At 39.6% G+C, this 15,526-nt stretch overlaps 1 protein-coding gene across 1 annotated transcript in view; it reads right to left on the bottom strand.

Annotated features, from left to right (window-relative positions):
• PYGB (glycogen phosphorylase B) overlaps positions 1-15,526 on the bottom strand; it is a 58,551-nt gene that overhangs the window by 33,121 nt on the left and 9,904 nt on the right. The window contains exon 2 of the mRNA XM_019437179.2: positions 10,797-10,898. Within this exon, the coding sequence (XP_019292724.2) occupies positions 10,797-10,898 (102 nt within the window). The remainder of the gene's footprint in view (positions 1-10,796; positions 10,899-15,526) is intronic.

Here is a 15,526-nt window from a genome sequence, read left to right as displayed (position 1 = left end):
ATGGTTTCACCACTGTGGGAAACAGTATGATGGTCCCTCAAAAAGTTAAACATAGAATTACCATATGATCCAGAAATTCCACTTCTAGGTATATACCAAAAAGAATTGAAAGTAGGGTCTTGAAGAGATATTCGTACATTCATGTTCATAAAAGTATTATTCACAGTAGCTAAAAGGCAAAGCAATCCAAGTGTCTATAGACCAATGAATGGATGAACAAAATGTAGTACATACATACAATGGAATATTATTTGTAGATCCTTAAAAAGGAGATTCTGACATATGCTCCAACATGGATGAATCTTGAAGATATTAAGCCAGTCATAAAAAGACAAATATTGTATGATTTCGCTTATATGAAGTACCTAGAATATCAAATTCATAGAAACAGAAAGTAGAATGGTAGTTGTCAGCAGCTTGAAGGAGAGAATGGGGAGTTAGTGTTTAATGGATATAGAGGTTCAGTTTTGTAAGATGGAAAGAGTTCTAGAGATGGATGGTGGTAATCATGGCACAGTATGAATGCAATTTATATTATGTGTATTTTACCACAATTTCAAAATAATTGGGGGAAAATCAGTTGGCTATAAATGTGAGGGTTTATTTCTGGACTCTCAATTCTATTCCATTGTTCTATATGTCTATCCTTACGCCAGTACCACACTGTCTTGATCACTGTAGCTTCATAGTGAGTTTTGAAATTTGGAAGTGTGAGTCCTTCACACTTTGTTCTTCTTTCAAAAAAAAAGTTTATTTATTTATTTTGAGAAATAGAGCATGCATGGGAGGGGCACAGAGAGAGGGAAAGAGAGAATCCCAAGCAGGCTCCACACTGTTCTTTTTCAAGCATGTTTTAATGATTTCTGGTCTGGGGGCACCTGGATGGCTCTGTCAGTTAAGTGTCTGACTCTTGATTTTGGCCCAGAGATCTCACAATCATGAGATCAAGCCCTGCTTTGGGCTCTGTGCTGAGTGTGAGCCTGCTTGGGATTCTCCTTCTGCCCCTTCCCCACTCACCTGCTCTCTATAAATACATACATACATACATACATTCATTCATACATACATACATACATACATACATACATACTGATTTCTGGTCTGTGCATTTCCATCTGGATTTTAGGATCAGTTTGTCAATCTCTGCAAAGAAGACAACTGGAACTTTAGTGGGGGATTGCAATAAGTCTGTAGATCAATTTGGGGAGTACTGCCATCTTAAGATTCCAAGTCATGGATGGACATGAAATGTCTTTTCATTTTTAGGTCTCCTTTTATTTCTTTCAACAATGTTTTATAATTTTTAGAACATAACTCTGCATCTCTTTTGGAAATTAATTCCTAAGTATTTCATTATTTTTGATGCTATTTTAAGTGGAATAATTTTCTTAATTTCATTTTCAGATCATTCATTGCAGTTACATAAAAATTCGGTTGATTTCTGCATATTGATTTTATATCTATAAATTTGCCGAACTCATTCAGTTGTACTAATATATTTTTGTTTCATCTGCTCAAAGAGATACCTTTCCTTCTTCCTTTCCAATCTAGATGCCTCTTATTTTGTTTTCTTTTGTAAATACCCCAGCTAGACCTGTCAGTATTATGTTGAGTAGAACTGGTGAGAGTAAAATCCTTGGGACAAAGCAGCAGGTTAAACACAAGCTGGGAACACCATCAGTCCAATAGAGACTGCAGGACACTCTATAGGACAAACCATTTCAACAAATAAACTGGAAGGCAGAAGAATAAAAAAAGAGAAGCCTATAGATTAATAGAGACTTAAGAGACATATCAAACAAATGCAGCTAAGTTTCTGAATATACTGCTCAAAAAATTATAAGGCATTATGCTAAGTGAAATAAGTCATACAGAGAAAGACAGATACCATATGTTTTCACTCTTATGTGGATCCTGAGAAACTTAACAGAAGACCATGGCGGGGTGGGAAGGGGAAAAAAAAATTAGAGAGGGAGGGAGGCAAACCGTAAGAGACTCTTAAAAACTGAGAATAAACTGAGGGTTGATGGGGGATAGGATGGAGGGGAAAGTGGGTGATGGGCACTGAGGAGGACACCTGTTGGGTTGAGCACTGGGTGTTATATGGAAACCAATTTGACAAATTTCATATTAAAAAAATTATCAAAAAAATTATAAGGCAGTCAACAAGTTTGTCAACTGCCTGAAAATGATGGTCAATATCTTAGGGGTCATAGCGGTATGACCCTATCTTTACAGACACCTGTTGAAATGGCAATAAGTGAAATATGCTGTTTGATATTAGCTTAAATAATCTGGGAGTAGCAAGGGATGTGAGGGAAATGAGAAGTCATGAGTAGGTCTTGATGACAGGTGGAACCCAGTGATAGGTATGTGGAAGGAGTTCTTCATAGCAGTCACTCAATATTTGTACATATTTTAGATTTTCTATGATAAAAAAAATATTTAAATGTGCCCTTGATGGCAGTCAGGAGGGAGCTGCTTCTGTTGAAGTTCTAGTTTTTAGTGTAATCTGCTCCCTGGAACTAATTTCCAGCCCTGTATGATACACTGGTGGTGTGTTTCACTTTTCATATTATATTATAAATAGGGGAGGGGTATGGGGGAGGAGGCCCACCCAAGCCCTGCATCACCATCTGATTCCCACTCAAAGCATGTGGCACCCCACTTTATGAATAGAAGGGCCCAACAACCATGTACCTAGAGACAGTAAAGCTTTGATCATCATGAAAACCTTTCAAATACAAGATTAATTAAAACTTAGAAATACCACTTTTAAGAAAAAGATGTACAACATTTAAAAAGATATATGCTACCCTTCATTTTACAACTCCCTATAATTAACATGTTATTTGTGTAATTGATTATAGAGATGGCATAATTATGGCATAAACATTCCCTCAAATCTTTACTATCTGTAAGAATATATATAAAAAGAATGTTTTGAAAACTAAAACACTTCCTATAACAATAAATTCCACTGAAGACCTAGACTTTACATGTTTCGTGGTCCTTACATACGCATTCTGATGTTCATATTCAGTAAACAGAATTCAAATGACAAATTTGAAGGATAACCTCTTTTTTAGATAATTTTTTTCATTCTAATTCCAGTATAATTAACATATGGTGTAATAGTTTCAGGTGTACAATATAGTCATTCAACAATTCCATATATCACCTGGTGCTCATCACAACAACTGCACTCCTTAATCCTCATCAACCTATTTCACCCATCTCCCAACCCACCTCCCCTCTGGAAACCAGTTTGTTCTCTACAGGTAAGACTCTGTTTCTTGGCTTCTCTCTCTCTCTTTTCCCTTTTGCTTGTTTCTTAAATTCCACATATGAGTGAAATCATATGGTATTTGTATTTCTCTGACTGACTTATTTTACCAAGCATCAATAATCTCTAGCTCCACACATGTTGTTGCAAATGGCAAGATTATTTTTTATGGCTGAATAATATTCCATTGTATATATACAATTTCACCTCTTCTTTATCCATTCATCTATTGATGGACACTTAGGCTGCTTCCATAATTTGGTTATTATAAATAATGTTGCTATACACATAGAGGTACATATATCCCTTTGAATTAGTGGTTTTGTATTTTTGGGGTAAATACCCAGTAATGTGATTGCTGGATCATAGCATAGTTCTATTTTTAATTTTTTGAGGAAGTTCCACACTGTTTTCAAGAGAGGCTGCACCAGTTTGCATTCCCACCAACAGTGCAAGAGGGTCCTTTTTCTTAGTATCCTCACCAATACCTGTTGTTTCTTGTATTTTTTATTTTAGCCTTTCTGACAGGTGTGAGGTGATATCTCATATAGTTTTGATTTGCATTTCCCTGATAATGAGTAATGTTGAGCATCTTTTCATATGTCTGTTAACCATCTGATATCTTTGGAGAAATGTCTGTTCATTTCTTCTGTGTGCATTTCTAAATTGGATTATTTTGGGGGGGTGTTTAGTTGTAGAAGATCTTTATATATTTTGGATACTAACCCTTTACAGGATAGGTCATTTGCAAATATCTTCTCCCATTCTATAGATTGCCTTATAGTTTTGTTGATTGCTTCCTTCACTGTGCAGAAGCTTTTTTATTTTGATGTAGTCCCAATGGTTTATTTTTGCTTTTATTTCCCTTGCCTCAGGAGACCTATCTAGAAAAATGTTGCTACGACCAATATTAAAAACTTTACTGCCTAGAACTCTCTTCTAGGATTTTTGTGGTTTCAGGCCACACATCTAGGTCTTTAATCTATTTTGAATTTATTTTTGTGTATGGTGTAAGAAAGTGGTCCATTTCATTCTTTTGTATATAGTAGACCAATTTTCCCAACACCATTTGTTGAGACTGTCTTTTTCTCATTTGATATTCTTTCCTGCCTTGTCAAAGATTAATCAACCATATAGTTGTGCATTCATTTATGGGGTTTCTATTCTGTTCTATTAATCTATGTTTCTATTTTTGTGCCAGTACCATACTGTTTTGATCACTACAGCTTTGTAACATGGTTTGAAGTCCAGAATTGTGATGCCTCCAGCTTTGCTTTTCTTTTTCAAAGTTGCTTTGGCAATTCGGGGTCTTTAGTAGTTCATATAAATTTTAGGATTGTTTGTTCTAGCTCTGTGAAAAATGTTGTCAGTATTTTGATAGGGTTTGCATTAAATGTGTAGATTGCTTTGGGTAGTATAAACATTTTAACAATATCTGCTCTTCCAATCCATGAACACAGAATGCCTTTCCATTTCTTTGTGTCATCTTCAATTTCTTTCATCAAAAAAAGTGTTTTCTAGTTTTCAGAGTACAAGTCTTTCACCTATTTGGTTAGATTTATTCCTAGGTATCTTATTATTTTGGGAGCAATTGTAAATGGGATTGTTTTCCTAATTTCTCTTTCTGCTGTTTCATTATTAGTGCATAGAAATGCAACAGATTTCTGTACACTGATTTTGTGTCTTGTGATTTTCCTGGGGTGCCTGGGCGGCTCAGTCAATTGAGCATCCAACTTTGGCTCAGGTCATGATCTCATAGTTTGTGGGTTCAAGCCCCACGTCGGGTTCTGTGCTGACAGCTCGGAGCCTGGAGCCTGCTTTGGATTCTGTGTCTCATTCTCTCTCTGCCCCTCCCCAACTTGTGCTCTGTCTCTCAAAAATTAATAAAAATGTAAAAAAAATTAAAAAAAAGTGTTTTATAGTTTTCAGAGTACAAGTCTTTCACCTCTTTGGTTAGATTTATTCCTAGGTATCTTATTATTTTGGAGGCAATTGTAAATGGGATTGTTTTTCTAATTTCTCTTTCTGCTGTTTCATTATTAGTGCATAGAAATGCAACAGATTTCTGTACGCTTGATTTTGTGTCTTGTGACTTTCCTGAATTCATTTATCAGGTCTAGTAGTTTTTTGGTGGAGTCTTTAAGGTTTTCTATATAGAGTATCATGTCATCTGCAAATAAGTAAAAGTTTTACTTCTTCCTTACCAATCTGGATGCCTTTTATTTCGTTTTGCTAACAGCTGTGACTAGGACTTCCATTACCATGTTGAATAAAAGTGATGACAGTGGACATCCTTGTCTTGTTCCTGGTCTTGGGGGTGGCAGGGAGGAAGCTTTCAGTTTTTCCCCATTGAAGATGACGTTCACTGCGGATTTTCATATATGGCCTTTATTATGTTGAAGTATGTTCCCTCTAACCTTACTTTGCTGAGGGTTTTTATCATGATCAGATGTTGTGCTTTGTTTTTTTTAATTAAAAAAAATTTTTTTAACGGTTTTTATTTTTGGGAGACAGAGAGAGACAGTGCGAGCGGGGGAGGGGTAGAGAGAGTGAGGGGACACAGCATTGTTCAGGGCTCAATGTGGGGCTCAAACTCACAAGCCATGAGATCATGACCTGAGCCTAAGTCAGGCTCTTAACCGACTGAGCCACCCAGGCACCCCTGTACTTTGTTTTTATCGTGATCATATGTTGTTCTTTGAAAAATGCTTTTTCTGCATCTACTGAAAGGATCATATGGTTTTTAATGCTTTCTCTACTGATGTGATATCTCACGTTGACTGATCTGTGCGTTTTGAACTTGTGTTCTGGGAATACCACTTGACCGTGGTGAATGATTTTTTTTTAATGTAGTATTGGACTCTGCTAGTATTTTTTTTGATGATTTTTGCATCTGTGTTCATCAGGGATACTGGCCTATAGTTCTCTTTTTATGTGGTGTCTTTATTTAGTTTGGGTATCAGGGTAATGCTGGCCTCATAGAGTAAATATGGAAGTTTTCCTTCCTCTCTATTTTTTGGAAAAGTTTGAGAAGAATAGGTATTAACTCTTCTTTAAATGTTAGGTAGAATTTGCCTGTGAAGGTATATGGTCCTGAGCTTTTGTTTGTTGGGAGTTTTTTGATTACTGATTTGATTTCTTTGCTGGTAATCGATCTATTCAAAATTTCTATTTCTTCCTGCTTTAGTTTTGGTGGATTATATGTTTGTAGGAATTTATCCATTTCTTCTAGGTTGTCCAGTTTGTGGGCATATAGTGTTTCATAATATTCTCTTACAATTGTTTGTATATCTGTGGCATTGGTTGTTATTTCTCCTCTTTCATTTGAAATTTTATTTATTTGAATCCTTTCTCTTATTTTTTGATGAGTCTGGCTAGATGTTTATCTATTTTGTTGATCTTTTCAAAGAATAAGCTGCTGGTTTCATTTATCTGTTCTGGTTTTTTAGTTTCTATATAATTTATTTCTGCTCTAATCTTTATTATTTCCTTCCTTGTGCCGGTTTTGGGTTTTGTTTGTTCTTCTTTTTCTAGCTGTTTTAGGTGCAAGGTTAGGTTTTTGTTTTGTTTTGTTTTGTTTTGTTTTTGTTTTTGATTTTTCTTGCTTCTTGAGGTAGGCCTATATTGTTATAAACCTCCTCTTAGAACCACTTTTGCTATATCCTAAAAGTTTTAGACATTGTGTTTTAATTTTCATGTACTTTTATTTCCATGTACTTTTGGATTTCTTATTTGATTTCTTTGTTAACCCACTCATTGTTCAGCAGCATGTTATCTACCCTCAAAGTATTTGTGGTTTCCAGATTTTTTTTCTTATGATTTTTAGTTTCATAGTGTGGTATCAACACTACAAAAAGATGCATGGTATGACTTCAATCCTTTTGAATTTGTTGAGGCTTGTTTTGTAGCTTAATATGTGGTCTATTCTGGAGAATGTTCTATGTGCACCTGAAAAGAATGTGCATTCTGCTGTTTTAATATGGAATATTCTAAATATATCTGTTAAATCCACCTGGTCCTATGTGTCATTGAAAGCCATAGTTTCCTTATTGAATTTCTGTTTGGATGATCTATCCATCAATGTAACAGGGGTATTAAAGTCCTCCACTATTACTGTATTATTACCAAACAGTTCCTTTGTGTTTATTATAACAATTTTATGTATTTGGGTTCCTCCATGTTGGGTACATAAATATTTAAATTATATATTCTTATTGGATTGCCCCCTTTATTATTATATAGTGCCCTTCTTGGTCTCTTGTCACATTCTTTGTTTTGAAATCTATTTTGTCTGAAATAAATATTGCTTCTCCAGCTTCTTCTGACATCTATTTGCATGATAAATGTTTCTCCATCCCTCACTTTCAACCTGTAGGTGTGTTTAGGTTTAAAATGAGTCTCTTATAGGCAGCATATAGACTGGTCTTTTTTTTTTTTAAATCCATTCTGACACCCTATGTCTTTTGATTGGAACATTTAGTCCATTTACATTCAAAATCATTACTGATAGATATGTATTCATTGCCATGTTATTACTTATTTTCTGGTTGTTTCTGAAGTTTTTCTCTGACCCTTCTCTTTCTTTCATGGCTTGTTGGTTTTCTTTAGTGATGTATTTGGATTTCTTGCTCTTTATTCTTTGCATATTTGTTAGTGGTTTTTGATTTGTGGTTACCATTAGGTTTATATATACCATCTTCTGCATGTAGCAGTCTATATTAAGTTGATGGTTGTTTAAGTGTCAACCAATTGTTTACTCCTCTCTTCCCTATGTTTTAGGTATGGATTGCTTTTGTTGAGTCTGTTGGGGGTACTCTGGGCTTCCTGGATCTGGACATTGTTTCCTTCCCCAGATTAGGGAAGTTTTCAGCCATTACTTCCTCAACTAAATTTGCTGCCCCCTTGTCTATCTCTTCTGGGATCCCTATAATGTTATTGTTTGATGGAGTCATTTGTTCTAAGTCATTAATTCCTTCCTCTGCATTTTCCAGCCTGCTGTCCATTCCATCAAGTGTGTTTCTCATTTCTCCTATTGAACGCTTTATCTTTCTTATCTCAGTGTTGATCATCTCACCAATGCCTTCCATTCTTTTCTGAAGTCCAACAAGTATCTGGACTTTAAATTCTCTATCAGGTATGTTATTTATGTCTCTCTTGCTTAGATCTCCAGCTGTGGCCTTATCTTGTTCTTTCATTTGGGATAAATTTCTCTGTCTTCTCATTTTAAGTCTCTATGCCTATTTCTGTATGTTGGGAAAGTCAGCTACACGTCCTATTCTTGAGAGTAATGGCTTTATGAAAAAGAGGTCCTGTAGTGTCCTGCAGTGTAGTGTCCCCTATTCCCCAAAACCTGATGCTTCAGGGAGTGTCTCCAATGTGTGCTGTGTGTGCTCAACTATTGTGTTCTGGCTGCTTTATCCTTTAGGCCAATCATCTGCAGAGGCCGTCTTTGTCTGTTGCAGGCAATGTTTAATCCCTGGCCTGAATGTGGCAACTTTTGACTAGGTGTGCTCTGGTCAGCTTGTGAAATGAGACCTGTCTCCACCACTGCTGAAACCAAGTCCCCTCAAAACTCTCACAATGGGAGACATGGTGTAAGTAGGGGTTTGAGCCAGTCTTCTGGGGGGAAGGGACCTGCCACCCCGGGACTGAGGCAAGCATGACTGGGAGGGGCAGTTCCACCAGGGTGCTGGGGGCATGACTTTGTGAAAGCAAGTTACTTAGGGAGTGATGGCACTATGCTGGTTCCCGCAAGTGGCCCTGTGCTTATACTGATGGGTAGGGGAGAGAAGCGGTGCCTGCCAGTTCCTTTGTTCTCAGAAGGGTCTCTGTAAATGCTGCCTCTCTAGAACACACTCCAAAATGAGCAAACACCCTTCCCACTGTGTGTTCCAGGTCCTTTCCAGATTGTTGTTTCCATACAGTATATCTAAAGGTATTTGTCTGCCTTTTCTCCAAGAGCAATCCAATGCCTCTGGGTTCTATCCCAGCCCAGCCTGTTGAACTTTAAAATTCCAGCCTTTAAGGGGTGCCTGGGTGGCTCAGTTAGTTAAGCATCCTATTCTTGGTTTGGCTCAAGTCATGATCTCACAGTTCATGAGTTCAAGCTCTGTGTCAGGCTCTATGTCGGGCTCTACACTGACAGTGCAGAGCCTGCTTGGGATTATCTCTCTCCCTCTTCTTTGCTCCACCACTCAAGAAAATCAATTAAAAAAATAAAACAAACAAACAAAAAAAAACCCTCCAGCCTTTAAGCCCCACTGGTCACAAGAAGTCATGAAATTGAACCTCTCTCACTTTCCAAGTCAACTGCTATGGAGATTTATCTATCCCATGCACTCCCCTGTGTGCTAGTCTATCTCTTGCCCTTCTCTGCAACAGTGGCTCCCTCCCCCACCACAGTGGGCACAATCTGATCCATTTCTTTCCCAAACTATGTCTCCGTACTTCCTACCTTCTTCGATGTGGCCTCTTTTCTCCCTTTAGTTGTGGAGTTTGTTGTGTCATTCTTCAGGACGATTTCTGGAGTACTTAGGGTGGTTTGATAGTTTTCTAGTTGTGTTTGTGGGACGAGGCAAGCCTAGGGTCCTCCTACTCCAACATCATCTTCCCTTCCAGTCTCTTCTTAGATAATTTTGAGCTTACAATTTCCATTTTGGGGAGTCCAATCTTTTTCCAAATTTTTATTGTACCATGCCTGAGACCCATGTGAGGTCCCCACCATGCTGCTACCAACAGGGCCCCCAGAGTGCCTCCCACCCTAAACTGAACCAAAGCAAAGGCAGTGGAAGGTGCTGGGGGAGGGAAGACTCTGGTGAAGACCCTGCTATGTACGTGCAGAAGGGCAGAAGTGCTACATATTCACACCCTAGAAATTGTACACTGAGTGTCCAGTATAGGAGGAAGATGGGTGTCCAGGGAGGTGGGTAGAGAGCAGAAAACAGACAGGATGGATTCCAGCTCTGCTCTAAAACCACAAATGAACTGTGTACGGAGTTAGCCTCCAAGTGAATAAGTGTTAATTAAGACCCCTTAAGCAAAGACAGTTTTTATTCCGACTGGGGAGAAGGGGCAATTTTATACCTAGAGAATAAGATGAGCACAAAAAGTTGCCTGGGGTGGGAGAGGGGCCCAGAGGTGGGTTACTAGTTCAGTAAGGCAAGAATGAAATGGACAATACCAAGCACTTCTGCCCTGGGGTAAATCTGCCCCTGGGGCGGGTGTGAGGAGTACAATGGCTCCTAGAAGCCTCGAAACCTTAGCACCACAATGAAAAGCCATGTTTGCCCTCCCATGTATTAGTTTCCCATCCAATCCTTACTTTTTCCCCTTGAGAAAGAGTGTCACCCACCAACCTATTCTCCCCCATGTAGGACAGACTATGTCATAAGTCACTACCAGCCCCAGATGGCAGCAAATCTCAACATCAATGCTCACCTCTGTGGGGCCTGGATTAAAACTCAGTGTGCTGCAAGAGGCTACCCACCAGCCCAGACCCAAAGCACTGTACCTGATAAATGGCTTCATCACAAGCATTCTGAAGACCCAGGTTCACCATTGTGTTCTGCAGTGTGCGGCCCATGTAGAATTCCAGGGAAAGATAATAGATGCGCTGAGGAGACAAAAGAAAGAATCTTAGATTTCTTTTCCATCCTGACACATGAGGAAGATTAGGGTGTTGGGCAGATTCGTAAGGGCACCTACTTAGGGGTCTCATTTAGGCTACCCACAATCCCCCCTAAATGGGCTCACTCCCTTTGCCGAGTCTTGGCCAAACTCAGCTTTCCAAAGGCAGCCTGCCCGGGACCCTTCTATAGCAAAACTGCTCATTGCCCTTCTGGATATAAGCTGGCCTCCCTAGATGGGAGGAGGCAGGGCAGGGCAGTGGTAGGGAACAAGGCTCCCAGAATGGATAGAGCCAGCTCTGAACTTAGCTTGGCCTCTTCCCCACCATGAGCCCTTGAGCAAGTGACCTCTTCAAATCTCTAACACAGGATAAAACAACTTGGGGGGGGGGGCGTGCGGGAGGGGGGGGATATTTTCAAGTATTAACAGCTTTTAACACCCATGTTAAGTACTCGGCAAACACCACACAGTCAACACAACTGGATGGATGGATGGATGGATGGATGGATGGATGGATGGATGAACGGACGGACACAAGTCAGGAAAGTTTCTGCTGCCTATTGGCTGGCTCTGGGGGATTGGAATATGTGACTTTCTATGTAAACAAAGAGGATGACCACCCACACTCACTGGGAGCTGAGTTGGGTTCTAAGCCCTTCCTATGCATGGTACCATTTACTCCTCACAAACCACCCAGTGGGGCCACTGGGTGGCAGTGGCAGAGCCACAATCTGGCCCTCAGAGTCTTGCTTTTATACAGGACTCCATGCTGCTTCCTGCCATCAAAAGTAAGGTCTGGAAAAATAAATGGGGAAGAAGGGAGAAATATTCCTCACAGATAAATTCCAATGAATGCATGCAGATGGAACGAGCGAAACAGAAAATCAGCATGAGAACAGCGCAGTGTAATTGCTGCAGACAACGGCCACAGCTGAACCCTGAAGCCAGCTGGCACAGCTTTACTATCTGCACAGCCTCTAATATCTCCCCCAAAGTATTTACTCATTACCATGTGGTTTTAACAAATGTCAAAAAATTCTCTGATATTCTTCACTCCAGCAGGTGGTGCTAAATCCCCTCCCCCTTGAGGGTGAGTTGGCTGAGGTGAGTCTGGGAGGGAACCTGTAACTTCACAGGGGAAGAACCTGCTGACACCACATTCCCCTGGTGACAAGGCTAACATCACCAGTGATGGGTTGTGATGATGCGCTGTGATGAGAAGGGGGCTCCATGGCTTGAGGTATTCTTTCTAAGCTCGATAACCCACACTAATTTGGAGAAAACCTTGGATGGGCACCAACTAAGGGTTGTTTTATGAACTCCCTGGCCAGTATTCATCAGATTATCCAACGTTGTGAAAGATGAGGAAAGACCAACCACCATCGCCAATGGGAGGAGATTAAGGAGACATAATAACTAGAGAGCCCTGGATTTGGTCCAGGGACAGACAATATTAGAGGAAAAACTGGTCAAAAATGTGAAGAAAGTGCTGAGCCAGTGCTAGCTTACTTTGATAACTGTGTTGTGGTCATGCAAGATACTAATATTAGGGGAAACTGAGGGAGGGCTACATGGTACTCCACACTATGTTTGTAGCCCCTGCAAATCTAATGTTGCTCCTAAAGGAAAAGTTAAAAAAACAAAACCAAGCCTTGAAAAAGGGTGTGTCGTGAGTGTGTACATATGCATAATGATGAGAATGTGTGTCTTGGATTCAGATGTGAGTCCATGGAGAAGTACTGACTGTACTATGGTTTTATCTTTCCTGCAGGTTAAAATGTTCAAAATACAATTAAAAAAATCAATTTCCCTACCGTTGCAGAATGCAGAGAGAGAATTCACTTTCCAAGACTGCAGAGAGGGCTTGTCAGGGCTTTACTGGAATGCCCACATAGGGTGACCTGCCTGAGTGGCTTTGAGACCCACGTTCCATGCAGTGACTCTCTTAAAGTGTCTTTTTTATACTACCTTTAGATTTCTGACCAGCAGCTGACTAGAAACCTTTTGAAAAAACTCTGTGGCCATGGGCCATCCACCTGCTGTTTCAGCAGTGTTGCTCTCTGGGCTTTTATAGCTGCATTTATACCATTACTTCACATTTTACTCCTCAGGACCATAAAACAGCCATAGAGGATGAGCCAGGAAGAAAGGGGTTCCACATTTGCAAAATATACAGGCAAAGGAACTAAGATAATGGAGAGACATCCCATGTCAGTGGATTGCAAGGCTTAACAGTGTTAAGATGGCAAAACTTCCAAAATGGATCAACATATTCAACACAATCCCAGTCAGAATTCCAGCTGCTGGGGCACCTGGGTGGCTCAGTCGGTTAAGCGTCCGACCTCAGCTCAGGTCACGATCTCACGGTCTGTGAGTTCGAGCCCCGCGTCGGGCTCTGGGCTGATGGCTCAGAGCCTGGAGCCTGCTTCCGATTCTGTGTCTCCCTCTCTCTCTGCCCCTCCCCCGTTCATGCTCTGTCTCTCTCTGTCTCAAAAATAAAAATAAACGTTAAAAAAATTTAAAAAAAAAAAAAAAAGAATTCCAGCTGCTTCCTTGCAGATTGACAAACTAATTCATTAGGTGGATTAGGTGGATCCATCAGACGGAAATGTGAGGGATCTGGACGAGTCAAAACAATCTTGAAAAAGAAGGACAAAGTTGGAGGACTCACACTTCCTAATCTCAAACCTTATTACAAAACTATAGTCAGCAAGACTGTGTGGTACTGGCAGAAGTATGGACACACAGAGCAATGAAATATAGGGTACAAAAATCAACCCTCAAATTTATGGTCAACTGGTATTCAACAAGCGTGCCCAGATCATTTAGTCAGAAGAACAATCTCTTTAACAAATGGTGCTGGGACAACTGGATATCCACATGCAAAAGAATAAAGCTGGACCTCTACCTCACACCACATACAAACATTAATTCAAAGAACATCAAAGATCTAAATGCAAGAGTCAAAACCATACAACTTTAAGAAGAAAACAGAAGTAAATCTTCATGACCTTGGATTAGGCAATGGTTTCTTTTGTATGACATCAAAAGCACAAGTAAGAAAAAAACATAAATTAGACTTCATTGAAGTTAAAAACTTTTGATAAGATGGAGAAAATTAAAAGATAACCCGTAGAATGGGAGAGAATATTTGCTAATCATATAATTGATGAGAGAAGCTGTATGTAGAACACACGTACAACTTAATAATAAAAAGACAAGTTGGGCGGGGGGCGGGGGGCGCCTGGGTGGCTCAGTCGGTTAAGCTTCCAACTTCAGCTCAGGTCACAATCTCATGGTTTGTGAGTTGGAGCCCCACATTGGGCTCTGTGCTGACAGCTCAGAGCCTGGAGTCTGCTTGCAATTCTGTGTCCCCTCTCTCTCTGCTCCTCCCCCACTTGCACTCTTTCTCTCTCTCAAAAATAAATAAACATTAAAAAAAAAAAAAAGACAAGGTGGTTGAGCAAAGGATCTGAACAGACATTTTGGTAAAGAAAATACACAATGCCAACAGGCACATGAAAAGATGCCCAACATCACCCTCATCAGGGAAATGCAAATCAAAACCACAGTGAAATATCAATTCCCACCCACTATAGGATGGCTATAATCAAAAAGTTATCAGATGAAAACAAATGTTAGAAAAAATTTGAAAAAAATCAGAGTCTTCATACATGGGGTATGAAGGGTGGGCTGTAAAATTGTGCAGTGGCTTTGGAAATCAGTCTGGTAGGTCCTCAAAAAGTTAAAAGGGATTAGCATGTGGTCCAGCAGTTCTCCTCCAAGGCATGTATCCAGAAGAAACAAAACCTATGTCTATGCAAAAACTTGTATGTCAGAGGACAGAAACTACTCAAATGCTCATCAATTGGTGAATGAATAAATAAAATGTGGTATATTCATATCATGGAATATTATTCAGCCATAAAAAGGAATCAAGTACCAATACATGCTACAACAAACAAGAACCTACAAAGCGTTACACTAGATGAAAGGAGCCAGTCACAAAGGACCATATATTGTATCATTCCATTTATAAAATATAGGCAAACTTAAAGAAACAGAGAGTAGATTTATGGTTCCCTAATAAGTAGGGAGGGGTATAGGAAGTTTACAGTGGGTGACAGCTAAAAGCTGTGGTGTTTCTTTCTGGAGTAATGAAAATGTTCTAAAATTGACTGTGGTGACCATGGCCCAACTCTGTTGACTATACCAAAGCCAATGAATTGTGCACTTCTAATGGGTGAATTGCATACTATTTGAATTTTATCTTAAAGCTGTTACCAAAAAATATAAAATAGTAAAAATAATGCACAAAATTTTATAAATGTTGTACATTAAGTAGAATACTTGCAGTTGTAAAGATGGTGGAACAAAAATGCCTCTGCCCACTTCTCCCGAAAACTCACTGATGGAAAGTCAGGACAGGTAGAACTAAATTGGAAAACTGACCCTTGTACATCTTCACCACCAAGCTGCAGGGTGGGGACAGGGTGATTGTTCACTGCTGGTCTCTGCTTTTCTGAAGTCGAGGAAAGGATAAAGTACTTTACACTCATATGCACGCATGCACACACACACACATGCACACCTACAGATGCACATACTTGTGTG

The sequence above is a fragment of the Panthera pardus genome, unplaced genomic scaffold (genome assembly GCF_024362965.1).
Source record: "Panthera pardus isolate Hobbes unplaced genomic scaffold, ASM2436296v1 HiC_scaffold_25, whole genome shotgun sequence".
In the NCBI taxonomy this organism is placed as follows: Eukaryota; Metazoa; Chordata; class Mammalia; order Carnivora; family Felidae; genus Panthera; species Panthera pardus.
This window is presented reverse-complemented; position numbering and strand designations above follow the sequence as displayed.